Here is a 15,126-nt window from a genome sequence, read left to right on the forward strand (position 1 = left end):
AAAAATACATCCTCCGAGCGAGACCGCCCGATATGGAGACAAATCTGCAGGCTTCGCAGTAATCAAATGTCTGGATACACAGCCCGCGAATATTGATGGCGATCGTTTCAAAACCGAATGTGCCCAATCTGACAACATTAAAAGAGGAATCGAGGCTTACGACCTACTATTCTGCGAAGAGACATAACTATGGAATTAGCCTTTCCTCGTACAGAATCCATCATAGCCATTAATATGGCGGTTCTTGGAAAATATAGCTCCAATTTCCATATAATTCAAACGTGAAATGTGATTTTAAACTCTATGGCCGCAGTATGATTTCCTTTCCCGGCATCCACGCGTGATTTCGCGCCGTGTAAGTCTAAGAGCTTTAGTGTACGTGATAGAACGATTAGCTGCGGTACGCAGCCTCGCTCCATCAATTAGCTTTAATCGATCGTTAAAGAAACTAAAATACAACTTCCCGATTCAATATATTTTGATTTAAATTGCAACTATCTTTATGACTTTAACCTGAGACCGTCTATTACGGTGGTATGTAAAGCGGTTAGAGTAATGAACTTGTTAAAATTGTTTACATTGATAAGAGACGGGTGTCGGAGATCAGGTTGGATTTAATTATAAAAATGTCCGGTAGCCGTCTGGTAACTAACACATTCACGATTAACAACCGTGGAGATAATTAATGTTCATTAATATGTGTAATTGTAATTAGCATGTGGTGGTGGTGTCGGAGCGAGCGCGCGGGCGCAGCACGGTGGCAGGCGCAGCTAGTGTTGCTTCCTGCATAACTTCTTTTCTCATGTATGAACTCAATTAAATAGTTGCTGTGGTGTCGTGACAAGCTAGCACGTCCGCAATTTGTAACCGATTGCAGTCCGATGGCGTACTGGTGCGACCATAAAGCTCTGGACTGGACATTACACATCGGATGCCGATTTGTCAAGTTTATTAGTCTACTTCAATGTTTACGAGAAAAATATTATTTAAATTAAATACTAAGGGATGGTACAAACTTTAAACTAAAACAGTTTCTATTAAACATGGATTTAAATGATTTTATGTATGCTTACTCTGAGCTTTTAAAATAATTTGTTTACAATGCTGTTACTAACTTTAGCATTATTTACTAACTAAATAATTTTAAATTAATTACTAATCCTTTAATATCTATTTTAAGTTTTTTTTTTATTATTTAAATTACGCCGCGCTATCTACCTACTGAATATGTATATTTATGTCATTGTTTTAAGAGAAATTTGTAGCTAACCCTATCACAGGCTTCGGTCTTTTTGGGTTGCTACTGTAACACTGCATTTAAAACAATTTATCGCGTTAACACGCTCTTTTGGGTCTGTTTTGGATAGTGGTGTAAATTAGCTATAAGAACTTGTAATAATAATAAATAAACAATATAATAAATGGACCAAAAATTAAAAACTATGAAATAAAAATATTAAATTTTCACCACACGTTTCTAACACCAAAATCTATCACTCAAAGCGAATATTATGTTGTGGTGGGGGATATGAAAACACGTCAAACGAATTAGGTATATTTTGTTTGATTTTGCATTATTCAATATTGCATTACTTTTTTCTGTATGATTTTTTACCTATTCAATATCCCGTCGTGTGCACTCTGCGATAGCAGCATTTAATTAGCTTAGACGGATTGACGTACATTGATAACGTTAGTGGCCCGGCAGCCGCCACCCGCTTGCTTTCACCCACTCACGCTACAGTAGATGCAGAATTTATATTATGGAACTTATTCAGTAGTCGACTTATAAAATAAGGTATTACTTCCAATATAACATTTGTACCTAATAAAATCTGTCATAAACTTCCGACTCATCAAACTAACATTTAAATCAAAAAACGCGCCGCAGAAATGAGGCGATTAGCATTCGGCGCGCGTCCTACGTTAGCGGAGGAAAGCGCGACATGGTGCGATGTTGTAGACGGACGCCCGACAATCTCTAGGCTTGTTGCACTTGCTCAGGCAAACTCGTAAATAATGTATCGTCTGATCTATCGACCGGCTATTAGGGTCAAACCACCTGACATGGAAACACGTGGTGGGATAACCGGCGGGTCGCGGCTCCGGACGCGTGCCATATCTGATCACAATGCATTATTTATGCCGGGGGCACCCACCGACCAACCTCATATTCATACGCTCACTCCCAACCATGTAAGGAACACTTATACCAAACAACTGTCCCTTGCACGAAAGCTTGCTTTGAAATATTCCAAAATAATTCATGAACCTTCCCGACGTATCTTTTAAACGAATTCAGTTTACATAATGCGACTGTTTTAATTTTAAAATGTTGGTAATACGATATGCATGCAATGGAGGGTTCTTTTACAAAAGTTGAAATGAATGTGAAGCACTCGTAAAAAAAGATATAACTGTCTGTGCAAGCACGACAAAGACGCGAATATGTTTATGTCTGCAACTGACTTCTGTGTACGGAGAGCGCCTAGTAAAACATGGACATTAACTCAGTTTCGCACATAAATACAGGAATGTGGAAGTAAACACAGTTCAGAAAGAGTTACGCGGGGTGATGCCCCTATTATCAGTTTGGCGGATGTCTCGACAAACTCGATAGCATCATAATACGCAGCCACCCACGTGGTGCCGGCATCGCTCGCTAACTCGCTACACAACACATATCTCCTTGGACGCGTTCCAATCTACAAATTTACGACTAGATATATTTAGAATGTGCAGTATTTCCTAAAGCTCGTCACTCAACTGGGTATAACTACCTACGTGCAAAATAATTTTGCACAATTTAAAATCTGATTGGATCTCGCGTCCGGCGTTTTGTAGAGGCCCGCATAAATTGCGCCCCTGGTAATCCCCGTTATTCGATTGAAAGGATTACGGTGTTCTTTATCAGCCCCCAGGAGGGCCACGAGGACAAAAGAGACAAATTGCGGAAGTCAACCCGCTCGTCTCTCGTCCTCTTCTAAACCTAACCAAGTAGGTGATACTTACATTGATATTCCATTTTGTCACTTAAACCTAATTAATAACGCCACAACTTCGGCGAAGGACTTTCAGAATTGGTATTGTTATTGGCATGAGATGACACAACTACTTATAAGAACTACATCTGATACCTAAAAGTTGGCCTTTTTGTAAAAGACCAAAGCGTAACAGCAATAAATAATGAGCATTGTGCAAAGTTACCCAAGAAAACTTGATTGTTCGTTTCGTCATCATTCCTTGCGACATGTCATAACTTTCAGGCAACTTTGCCGGCGATACAATTAGTAAACTGGAGATGATATTCACCCCCGTAGGCAACTTGGACAAAAGAACAACTGGCCGAAAGTTGGAGACGGATTATGATAACAGTACTTATTCGTATGCGGAGGGTTTTGTGTGGTAGTCAATACGGGTGCAATTATGGCGGGGTTGCGGCGGGGGTGCGTAAATGATGTCAAAGCCGCGCGGTGTAACGAGGCCCGCGCCCTCCCCACAGAGTCGTAGCTTGTAGGTACGTTCCAGTATAGAGGTATAGGGCAGTGGTTCCCAAAGTTGACTGGGCCGCGACCCATCTAACTTCAAAATTCGGGACACTTCGCAATTTAGGAGTCTCCCCTGGACTGTCTTAAAAAAAGAGAGGACATTTGATGTTCAGGTCTCCTTGCAGTAACTCGCGTAACTACTTAGTAATGCCATTTGTTAGGGCTGTTGGCCGGCCGGCTATTGGCCCGATTGGTCGGGGTAGTTTCAGGGCCCACGCGATATTCACTCGCGACCCAGCAGTGTTTGGGAAATGTTGGTATAGTGCATTTTTATTGCAGCGCGCCCTCTCGACTGCTCGGCCGGGCGACGGGCGAGGAGTCACTCGACTGGAAATATAATCACTAGATACGGATCGTTTTGTAAACAGCAGGAGAGAGTTCGCTTGCTAATATAAATTTTCATACTTTTGTTAATTGCTTTCACGGAGTTATTGCCGCAATTAATAAACAGATTATCTTCGACGTTGTTAAATCAATTAACGATTTAACTGCTAACAATAATAGAGGCGAGACATTTATTATCGAATGGTTATAAAGCACGGGTTTAATACTGGGTAACCCAATGTCTATCTAATATGATATAATCGTATTCATAGATACATACAGACAAAAACTCACGTCTATTGTCAGGATCGAAGTAAATTTAAATGTAATTCCATAGGCTGTGCATACCCCGGCGGGAATTAATAGCGTATGATATAATCGCAATTGGAAAAAAAATTGGCGCTGGGTTGGGTTGTTCACCTATCACAGTACTGTATAGTTCATCATTATTTATATTGATGATGATGCTTCAGTCTATTTCGACTACAGCGATAGCAACTGGTGAACCTGAGGACCCGATAATTTGTGTCTCTCCCACATTATCTCTTGCGGATTACGGGTATGTGTCGCGTATAAATGGAGCATTTCAGAGCTCAAAAGTGAGTGTAATTATAATAAATGAGTATATAGCGTGATTTTCCTAGGAAAATGTACAGCCAAGTGCGAGTGCGGCGTCGCCCGCGATGCAAATGACTCGCGGCAGTCGCCACACTTGTCATATGGAGCGCGACTACACTTTCATAGGGAATAACATCGCCGGTCATACTTTCAACTTACGTATTTAAACCAAAACTATATTTCTAAATTCAAACGACTTTCTATTTTTAAACTTTCTTTCAGCCTTCCTTTTTAAATTTAAATTATGAAAAAAATTAAAAAGAGATTTGAATCAATTTTTTATTTGATGTTGAAGACAAGAACATTGAGTTTTTGGAAACAGTTACTACTGTATCTTATACAACTTTCATTAAGACAATTTTGAAATAAGTAAGTCATTTAAATTAAATACGATCTCTTACTGTATCTCAGAAGTCTACTTGTAAAGGAATATGAATAAGAACACGAATTGGTAGTGTTAAAAAAACAAAAATGAAAGTTAAATAATATATACTAAGTAATACATTTTGTTTTAAGATTCTAAGCTAGTGACATCGCCTACGATAGACATGGCGTCAGGACTAAAAAAGTAGGTACCTATTCTACAAGACTACAATAAATGTCGTGACTAGAATTACCAAGTCATGTTTTTATACCTACATTAGAGATCGTCGAGAGAAACCATTTCTAGGAAACGAGTTTTTAAATATTATATTCCAAGCCCAGAATAGATTTATGGATTTTCTACACGAAGCAAGTATATGTGCGGCGCAATCAGAGCTTTGTATAATGTTTTTAGTACAACAAAAGTAAAAAAAAAACAATAATGTACGTCATTCTTATAAATAGTAAATTAATTAGTTACATTTATCTGTTATTAGTAATTATTCAATTTCATAATAAAAAAAAAACTGAAAGGACCACTTTATGCAACAAGTTAACTGTCTGTAATTTGCAAGTTGAACTTTGTTTATTTTGTCGTGGGACTGTGGATAGACCAGTTGGACACTAGCCCTTCTCTTTGATTATCATAATAAGGCAATGTTCTCATAGAATCCACTTGTAACTCGGCAGGAAGGCAGACGGTGTCGGCTTGTCCATGCTAATACGGAATACCACGGCTTGTTAGCAACTAGGGCCGCAAACACATTAATCAATACTATACATTCTCTTTCAACCATTCGCCTACCTAACACTTCAAAAATTACCAACCAATTTTACGTGCACCTGAATACAACATAATTGTCAAAATGTACAATTTATATTCGTTTACCTTATTCAGGCCGACAATAATTAGTCTTAACGACGTTGTTTTTGTCTACGAATAAACGACTTAAACAGTCAAAATGTTTATATGAGTTGATGACTTAATCACGTCTCGTTTTAGACGAGAGAATTTCTACAATTATCAAATTTGACACATGGAAAAGTTTACGGAATTGTTAGGAAAGTAAACATAAACAATCCTACGGCGAATCGTACTATTGGACCACTTATAAGATTGATTAATGCGACTTCGCACATTCAACTTAAGATCAAACCTACTGGGTTACGATAAGAATGAATGAAAGTTGGCAGATAACGCGACGATATCCAACAGTGTCAAGGCCGCGGCATGTTTGTTGTGAGTTGTGATGAGTCCCGCGCTCGCCAACTACTGCCGCTATGACGGCTGCTCCCGCGCATGCGAGTATTTTCCACGCGCTCACACGGTTGTGAATTCTTGGAATGTCCCGAAAATATCTAAAAATGAGGTCACTTGTTGACATTTCGTTCTTGCGTTTGCTATCTACATCATTTTAGCTCTTTACGTACCATTGCTAAACACACCTAGAATTTACCACCATCAACGTAATTTCCAGTTGGTGTTATCTGTAACTGCTCTCGAGCTCCATCTACAGAACGACAGGAGTGGTGCAATCGTATCCTCGTACTATATGGATTACGGTGTTATCAATTTAATGAGATCATATTAATACTCACGGCTTTAGATCAGTACGGCGTGACATTTGACCGGACATGCGCGTGCGCTGCTCCGCTCCCTAACCGTTTATCGCTTTATCAGCTATCGACGAGCACAATGTTATCGTCGATCTACGACACTACTGCTCCGGCGCAATGCCCGGTGGGTTTGTGATTCAGTGGAATGTCACGGTACTGCTACCGGCTCATTTCGACCGAATTGACACTAATACATGTTAATGTGACTATCTGATTACAACTACTCGACAAAAACTGACAAATCAACTCGTCAATTTGTTAGTACAACAAGTCTAAACGGAGCTGTCAATACCGTCCGACTCGAGCAGGTTTCGAACAAGTACATGATAGCTGAGAAAGTACGACGTTACAGGGCTTACCTGGGCAAATAAAGAAATTAACTAAATAAAGCTCTAAGCTGTTGTTATAAGAGCGAGAAGCTCGTGTTTGAAGTATTACAGTACTGACCCCGGCGAATTAGTGAATGCCCACCCCCCGTCAGAGCACCAAACTCGCGACAGTTTAAACATGGTTTAAACTGCTAAATCCCATAATCCAATGAGACGGACCGAGGGTTCGCTCAGGCGTAAAATGTCTACAAATATTACTGTAAAATGTAATTAAAATTAGCTTCAAAGCTCTTCAAAGCGATCTCTATGAATACTTAGCTGAGAAAAATTTTAAAACTCCGAAGGTTAATTACCTAATGAAATGACAGACTTTTTAGTTTCAGTCAGGCGTTAAGGAAAATAACTAGTGTAAGTAAATTGAAAGTTTTCAATGAAAGGACCACGGTCGGACTAACGGGAACAGGCAAGTGGTAATTTGTCAATCAATCACAACATAAATATTGCATTCACAATCGAGTGCACCGAGCAACAAATAGAAAGGCTTCGCAGTGAGAGGCGAGGGCTGCGACAGGGGGCGAAGCGAAAACAAAGTATCCAATTTCTCCACTTCCCCACTTCCGACGCAATTACGACACAATATCGTGGGGCTGTGGTCTGACCACCGCGCACCGCGCCTGCAGCCCGCTGAAATCTAGCCACCGCTGCAATCTCGTTACGGTACATAAACTACACCTTTATTGTTCTTCTTAGATTTTTTGCGAGACCTATTCAAACAAAGAAACCTGCTCGGTCTACAGGTGTATTACGCATTGTTTCGTGTGCAATACCGCGACAAATGAACCGGTGTTTGTTTCAGGGGATAACGCTAAATACACAGTAATACGAGATCGAAAATTAGTGGCATAAATCAAAATGGCCCCCGCGATGGGACGACACGTCAAGCTGTCAAAACTGTGACGGCCTCGAGGGTAGAAAGGGGCACATCCCTATTATGCGATGTGTCAACAAGTCGGATTACTGCGTCGGCACTGCTTTATTATTTCCTATTATTTGGGTCTTAATGGTGTTATTTGTTATACCTAATGGTTACTTATCCGAGGGATAAATATAATACACTAGGCTTTTGTTATAAACGCTTATAAAGATCAAAATCAAAAATACCGTAGCGTGAAAATGACGGGGCAAAGTCATCTTTCCAGGGGTGAAAAGTCATTATACAAAACAAAAGTTTCACCTCAACAATGAGCAAAACGACGCAAACAAACCCTTTTTTTCCTTTGAGAGCCTCCAAATAAAACAGCCCTAATATTTACGAAACAAGAAAAATACTGTTCAACAACATAAAAGCTCTTATCGCCTCGAGCATTGCGATCCATTAAAGACACTTTACAAAGATTTGAGGGCACCAGTCACTACGTCGCCAAGTAATAGAGAGCTCTCACTCCCTTGCAGAGGTTTTACTTGTAGAGGACAATTGGGCTATTGTAATGTCGGTCGGAGGGCTTTCTAGCGTGGTCGAACAAGGGCACTCAGATTTCAAAGTAGTCATTGCGTCACGACCATGTGACCCGGTGCCGTATGAGAATGTTCTTGAGGCGTGCCAATCAATATCGATCGCCAAATCGCAATGCGATGTTTGCCATGCGACATTGGTGGTAAATACGCAGTACAACAGATGAAAATGTGTTAACAACGTCCATTTATTACAACAATAGAGGTCTGTCAACAATCTAGTACAAGTGAATGTGTCAAATTACCGAGTCATAGTTGCACGTACGTTTATTGTTCTACGCTGGAAGCAATTTTATCCTGTCCTGTATATGTTCAGTGTGACTCACGCTCTAATGCTCGTATGTAGTTTGTTTTTAAACGTATTTAGATAGGTAAATACAGATGTAGTTCAAAGCCGACCACTGGTAATTTTAATAATATAAGTTTAATCGATTTTAGCATTCATATTATCCATTACATGTAGGTACTTAATTTAATACCTAAGATTTTATGCTTATAATTTCATAAGTTGTATTAGTAGACCTTGGACCGCTTCTTACAACAACCTTTTGAAATGTTCTCGTATTTGAACTACGTAGCTGATTATTTTGAATTATATTTCATTTCCTACCTTTATAAAAGCAAAAATCTTTCTCTAAATTATGTTAATTAGGTAGAAAAGGCAAATACCAAATGGAAGGTCAGCCGAAATGGAAGGCCTTCATCCAAATCAAAGAAGGAAAAACGAATGTACCTAATCACACAAATTATGATTAATTACACTCGTTAAAAATAATTAACACCCTAACCGTTTTATATTTGTTTTGTTTATTTGTCCGATACAAGCGCACCATTTTCTTCTAAAGCAGTACGTGTTATTTACAATCCAGCTTTACGTACCAGCGATTTATATTTTTCATCTTCTGTATGATCCGAGCAAATACACAGAGTACGTACGTATTTTCAAATATACGCTGAGAATAATTAAGCGGCTCGAACTGATATAGGATATTCGACAAACTGTAATTAGTACCTAATGTAATGAGGTAATGTTACAGAGCGACATAGTCAATAGTGACTGAGCTCAATAAATAAAGATTAAAAAGCACGTCACTCACCCGGATCCGCAGCCAGTTGTCTGTAGACAGCCAGAGCGACGTCGTCTTCGCTGACGAAGTCCCACAGCCCATCACAAGCCACCACCACGAAGTCTTCATCGCCGTCCAACTCCACTATATCCATCTCTGGCTGCGCCGTCACGTACGGTTTGTATTGAGCATCACCTAGAAACGGTATCAGTCATTACCATCATGGACAGGTGCTAGTGTATAATGTATAATCAAATACAGCGTAATTGTAGATGTCTAATAATCACAAGCTATCCGTCATTACGCCAAGCAGGAAAGACAATTTTGTCACGTTGTTCCACTTCGAGTTTATAGTGGTTCCGTCTGCGCTTATTAACATTGGTTTAAATTGGTCTGAAGGCTGCATACTTAGCTTACAGACCACTGAATACTAACAATTATCTATTTTAATAAAACTGGACGTGATGTGGTACCTACTGAACTACACTAACTAGCGATGGATAGAAAAAACTAAAGAAAATGTAATGAAAGATACTTCGCTGGATTTTAAAAAGAAATGGCTCAAGAGCTTCCATTCAAATGACTTTCATTTTCTTAAGGTTTCTTCGTAGATGAAAGTTTGTACAAATCGTAACAAAAGAGCTTTCATAAAAATGAGATCTCATTGTTCCCACAGAAACTTGCAAATTAATAATGTCCACCCCTCAAATCAGAGTAACTTAGTTGGCCATTCCTTGCATATGTCGCCAGAGGCCGAACAATGTTCTCTACTGCGGAAACACACCGCGACAGCTGCGCACACAACTAACACAGTTTATTTGGCTGACCAATCAGCCTACGGAAATACCTGCCACTTACCATTCACGTAATAAAGCTATGACTATGAATGAACCAGTTACTTCTCACATGTTACATCAGTTTTACTTGATATTTAATAAATAACCTCATTGTACAGCTACTATTTCACAATACGATTACGTATACGAGAAAAACTAGTAATACAAACTGCAGCTAGGTATTGATTAGTGAGAATAGTGAGGGCTACAATATTGGCGCTAATCTTGTGTGAAACTGTGGACAGTCTAACCATATCTGAGATTCCGAGGGGAGGCTCAGAGTAAACGTTTCTGAGGCTAATCTCCCGTGGAACGCGAATCGATGAGCTCTCCGTTGATACTTGGGGGAACTGCGAAGAAAATGTCGTCTGTATTGTAACCATGTCTCGCTGACACGTATTGAGGAGCCAGAGCCGTGAGCAACTTGTCGATGTCTTGTAAAACCCCTTAAGTTATGCATCTTATTACAACCACTCAAGTCACCGTTCAAATCGAGCTTTTCAAGTTTAGCTCCCACATAATTTATACTTAGGTAAATTTTCCTTTTTAACATTTACAGGCAGATGAATATCGAGTCGAGATTCTTTGTAAATCTACAAAACTAATAAACTTTATAAAAAATAATAACAGACTTCTATTGTGCCACGTACTTTTCACAATCAACGTTTATAAGTGATTACTCGGACCATTTGATATACGAGCGTTTCTAGAAATATCTGGAGTTTATGGTCTAATGATAGTACATAATAGAAGCGTATAAACTTAGTGTGTGATTCAGAATAATGTTTCAGATCACTTTACTAGCTCAATTATATGTTCTATTCTTACTTTTACATTTATAACTCTCATTATCGTCAACCGAAGCCGATTAACATGCGTGATTATCATAAGAGCAGCGAGTACTGGTTATCGATCCAATTTCCACATCTGATACTTCTGCGTAATTATTAAGCTCTGCAATCGTTTCCGACTTATTACCTTTGGATATATCTCATCGCGTCGAACAAATAGCTGCGTTGGCGAAACTAGTCGGATTGAGTTCATTCAAGGGGCCACTATTAGGTTTCTCAAGACTTATTCAAATTTAACTAGAGTAGAAGATATTCTTAAAAGAACAAGACTTTAAATAGTACTAATATCGTCTATGTCTTCTCAAATATAATACCTACTTACCTAATCTAATACTCTTAATAGGTAATATTGTAACGGTCGTTCAGTGATAGGTCCTACCTACTACCTACCGGTATAACGCCGGAATTAAACATCGATATGTTGTTTTATAGGCTCTACGGAAGGTGCACTTCGTGTCCAAAAGTAATCGATACTTTTGTGTGCAGATTGGGCAGTGGGGTCGCCCGTCGGCGGTGGCTCGAGTGACGAGGGCGCGTGCTGCGAGGGGCGAAGCCACCGCCGCCGCCCTGGCGCCCCGCACCGATATAATTGAGTCGTAAATTCATGCAGCCACTCTATTGTCTCAATGTAAGCCACGTGGGCAGAAAACTTTAATGAATACCAAAATTATCTTTGAATATTTTTACATTGCATTAGACAACTGCTCTCTTTTTTACTATATACATATATGTGATAATGTATACATTTACAGTAGACACGCGAACTTGTTTGTAGACCGAAAAATTTTAGTATGAACAGAATAAAGTGAATTTAGTAAATATTTCTTACTTTCCTTTTCGGGTGATAGGAAATGACAGGTATAACTTATAAAATTAAATTAGGCAATGTCTGTTGGTATTTGCACCATTAGTTCTGATATTATTTTTAAACTTAGTTAATAAGCAAGATAAGTGTGTCAACATCGAAGCAAATGGAATTCCATAGTCTCTGCATACCCCGGTAGGAAATCGACGCGAGTTTATGTATGAATGTCTGTACCTAGTCATGCGCCATAGGCCTATTAAGTTAGGCAGAGCCTCATTTTGTCAGAAGATAACTTGCTTTCGGGATAAACAGTGCAAAACATATTGCTTTCAATTTGTTTTTCAATATCCCTTACACTATAAACAAGTTTAGATCCTCGTAAACTTAAAATTGATATGATATTTACCATTGAACGATAACTAAAAACATAGAACGCATTCAACTATTCGTGTTCCCGGACATATCGTTGAAACCGATCAAGGTATTGTGCGTATTTTAACATAATAAGATAAGAAACATCACATCACCTAAGTTCACGACTATATTTCGATTAGACTAGTTTCCAACTAGTCAAATCAGTTACTTTTTATTAAACGTCAAAACACGAAATTACTACGGAAAAAGCACGCTGTGACGTCATAGACAAACGTGATAAAATGACGGACTTATCGGACATTCAAAAATAAGTTAAATAGAAAAAAATATTTTTTTAATTAAATTTCTAATCAGAATTTTATATAATTTTATTCTTTGACCTAGGAAACTACCCAGTACAGCTATCGCATAAAATAAGTACCCGAGTTACATGGAGCTTTTTGTTACAACATGAAACACTTGATTCTTGTGATGATGCTCTAACACGATGGACCATGGGTAGCCATTATAGGTCTAAAAGGAAACATTGAAGTAACATAAACATACAGCCTATATACGTCCTACTGCTGGGCACAGGCCTCCCCTCAACCAACAGCTGCTGCACTGCGGGTTCCTGGAGGTACTTTTACGGCTAATAGCCAAGACTAACTGCTTAACGTGCCCTCTGAAGCACGAAATCATCTTTCTATTTCGGACAATCAGGTGATTCAAACCTGTAAACCCTCCTGACTACCCTAAACCTTCCTGTCTGATCCATCTGTCTATCTGTGTGTTCCTTAATAAACAAAAAACAGTCTCACAAAGTGATTTCGACAATGTCCCCATCGAGAATCGAACCCGGACCTCCAGAATCACTAGACCACGGAGGCTAATAACGCATTGAACGCTGATTGATTGTGGATTATTGTAGTAATTCATTTATAAAAGCAAAATTGCAATTTGACATTTGCACATATAAAAGTGAGTGCGCGCCAACAAATTAGTGTCAGATGGCAAATGTTTTTAGATGAATTGATTCATTGTGGCGTTTTAGACCCCTGATCAACGGTGCATTCTTCAGTATTCGCGTATTTTCCCGAATCAGAACTTCCGTTACACCTCTGTGGAAACAATGCGTCGCCCGGTAAATCAGGAATTCATTGCACCGCATAATGTAACGATTCCCTTCCATCCCGGAGCAAACAATCTACCGGCTGGTAATTACCCCGGTATTGTGAAATATGACGCTCCGACCAGCGTTGCCAATAACAATTTTCATCACGTTCCATAACGACGGACCATTATAATATGAACGATGGACTGATCATCTATTACCATACCGTTCATCACATCCATCTTAAGAATAAGAATAAGAATAATTTATTTGCCAGAAAACAGTATTTACAGATGTAATTGTATAAAGTAGTCCGTGTTTTCAGCTTACAAGTAAGCATGCAAATTTATGTTGTTGCTACACATGCATCTACAATTAAATAATAATTATATAATACAAATCAATCATAAAATAAAATAATAATAAAACTCTAATTAACAATGTCAAAATTTAGTTTTTATAATCTAGAAATTCCTTAATACTATAAAAGCAATGTTGTTGCAACCATTTTGTCAAATTAACTTTAAAAGCAGCTTTGGTCATGTTCTTAAATACGGTGGGAAGTTTATTATAAATAACTATACACATATTTGATATGTTCCTCTTGTAAATATATTTCCGGGCAGGAGGTTGATACAGCACTTAGGACTTCGGTACCTACATGTATTGCTACAAACTTTCTTGCTGACATCAGGGTTGATGAGGTTGGTAATTCACCTCTCAACCCACACGATAGAAGAAGAAGCTTTCACTAACCCGCTATTATTATATTTGTACAAAATCTTCCTGTACCCAAAGGTTGCCTGGAAGAAATTGCTGCATGAGCAATAAGGCCACCTGTTGTGCTTTTATGTTATCTCTGTATTTTGTGTCCATTGTGCTCAATAAAGTATTTTATCTAGTATCTATCTTTCTTTCCATCGGATTGTCATAGTACTCATCGACACATTTTTTTATGTGTTTTGTATATGTTTGCACAAAAAATAAACTAATATAGTGCCAAGACTGACCAGTAACCTCATATTTTCGACAACCCACTTTATTATTATTACAGCTGCATGGAAACAATGCGTTGCAATGAAAAAAAAATGCATTACGCCGCATGATGTGACAATTCCCATTCATCCCGGTGTAAACAGACTAACGGTCGGCACACGCCACTAATGATCCCGGTATTGTGAAATATGACTGCGATCCGACCTGTGTTCTGTGTTGCCAATAACAATAAAACAAGCGATTACCCCACCATTCTTCGCACTTCGCACCCTTTTCAGTGCGCGTTATTGTTTTTATGAGCCGAATAATTGCGGCAAATATCGAACGCTTAAAGTGTTGACGGGTATTTATTAGGGTAGATTTTTAAAATTTCTCACTTTTGTCATAAAGAATAAATACTAAGTATAGAACCAGTTACCATCCTAAAAACCTTTTATAAATACTTTTATACTTTTAAGCATTATCTAAATTAAAACTCAATTTATTTTTACTTATTTGCGCGCTACACTGCAGCTGTACAAATGTACCATATCCTTTGCCGAAGGTTGTCTGGAAGAGATAGCTCTTAGCGATAAGGCCGCCTTTGCCCACCTTAGAACAAGTTTATCCCGTAAATGTTTTGTAAATTTGTGTGCAATAAAGTGTTTTATTATTATTATAAAATACAAAAAGTGTCTGTGATTGATTACGCCTAGGGTAGGTACCCAAAACAAAAAGAGCTACAGGCGCCTTTTACAGCAATTTAGGAACATTCATTTAATTCGTATCCGGTATATCATTCGTATCTTTACC

At 38.6% G+C, this 15,126-nt stretch overlaps 2 protein-coding genes across 2 annotated transcripts in view; one reads left to right on the forward strand and one right to left on the reverse strand.

The window, feature by feature from the left end:
• Positions 1-15,126, forward strand: part of LOC126367820 (sulfotransferase 1B1-like) — a 243,838-nt gene that overhangs the window by 60,256 nt on the left and 168,456 nt on the right. The window lies entirely within an intron of this gene.
• The window catches only part of LOC126367740 (uncharacterized), a 65,388-nt gene that overhangs the window by 36,815 nt on the left and 13,447 nt on the right, over positions 1-15,126 (reverse strand). Inside the window, exon 7 of the mRNA XM_050011433.1 lies at positions 9,409-9,573. Coding sequence (XP_049867390.1) covers positions 9,409-9,573 — 165 coding nt within the window. The remainder of the gene's footprint in view (positions 1-9,408; positions 9,574-15,126) is intronic.

Source organism: Pectinophora gossypiella, chromosome 6, assembly GCF_024362695.1.
Source record: "Pectinophora gossypiella chromosome 6, ilPecGoss1.1, whole genome shotgun sequence".
NCBI classification, from domain to species: Eukaryota; Metazoa; Arthropoda; class Insecta; order Lepidoptera; family Gelechiidae; genus Pectinophora; species Pectinophora gossypiella.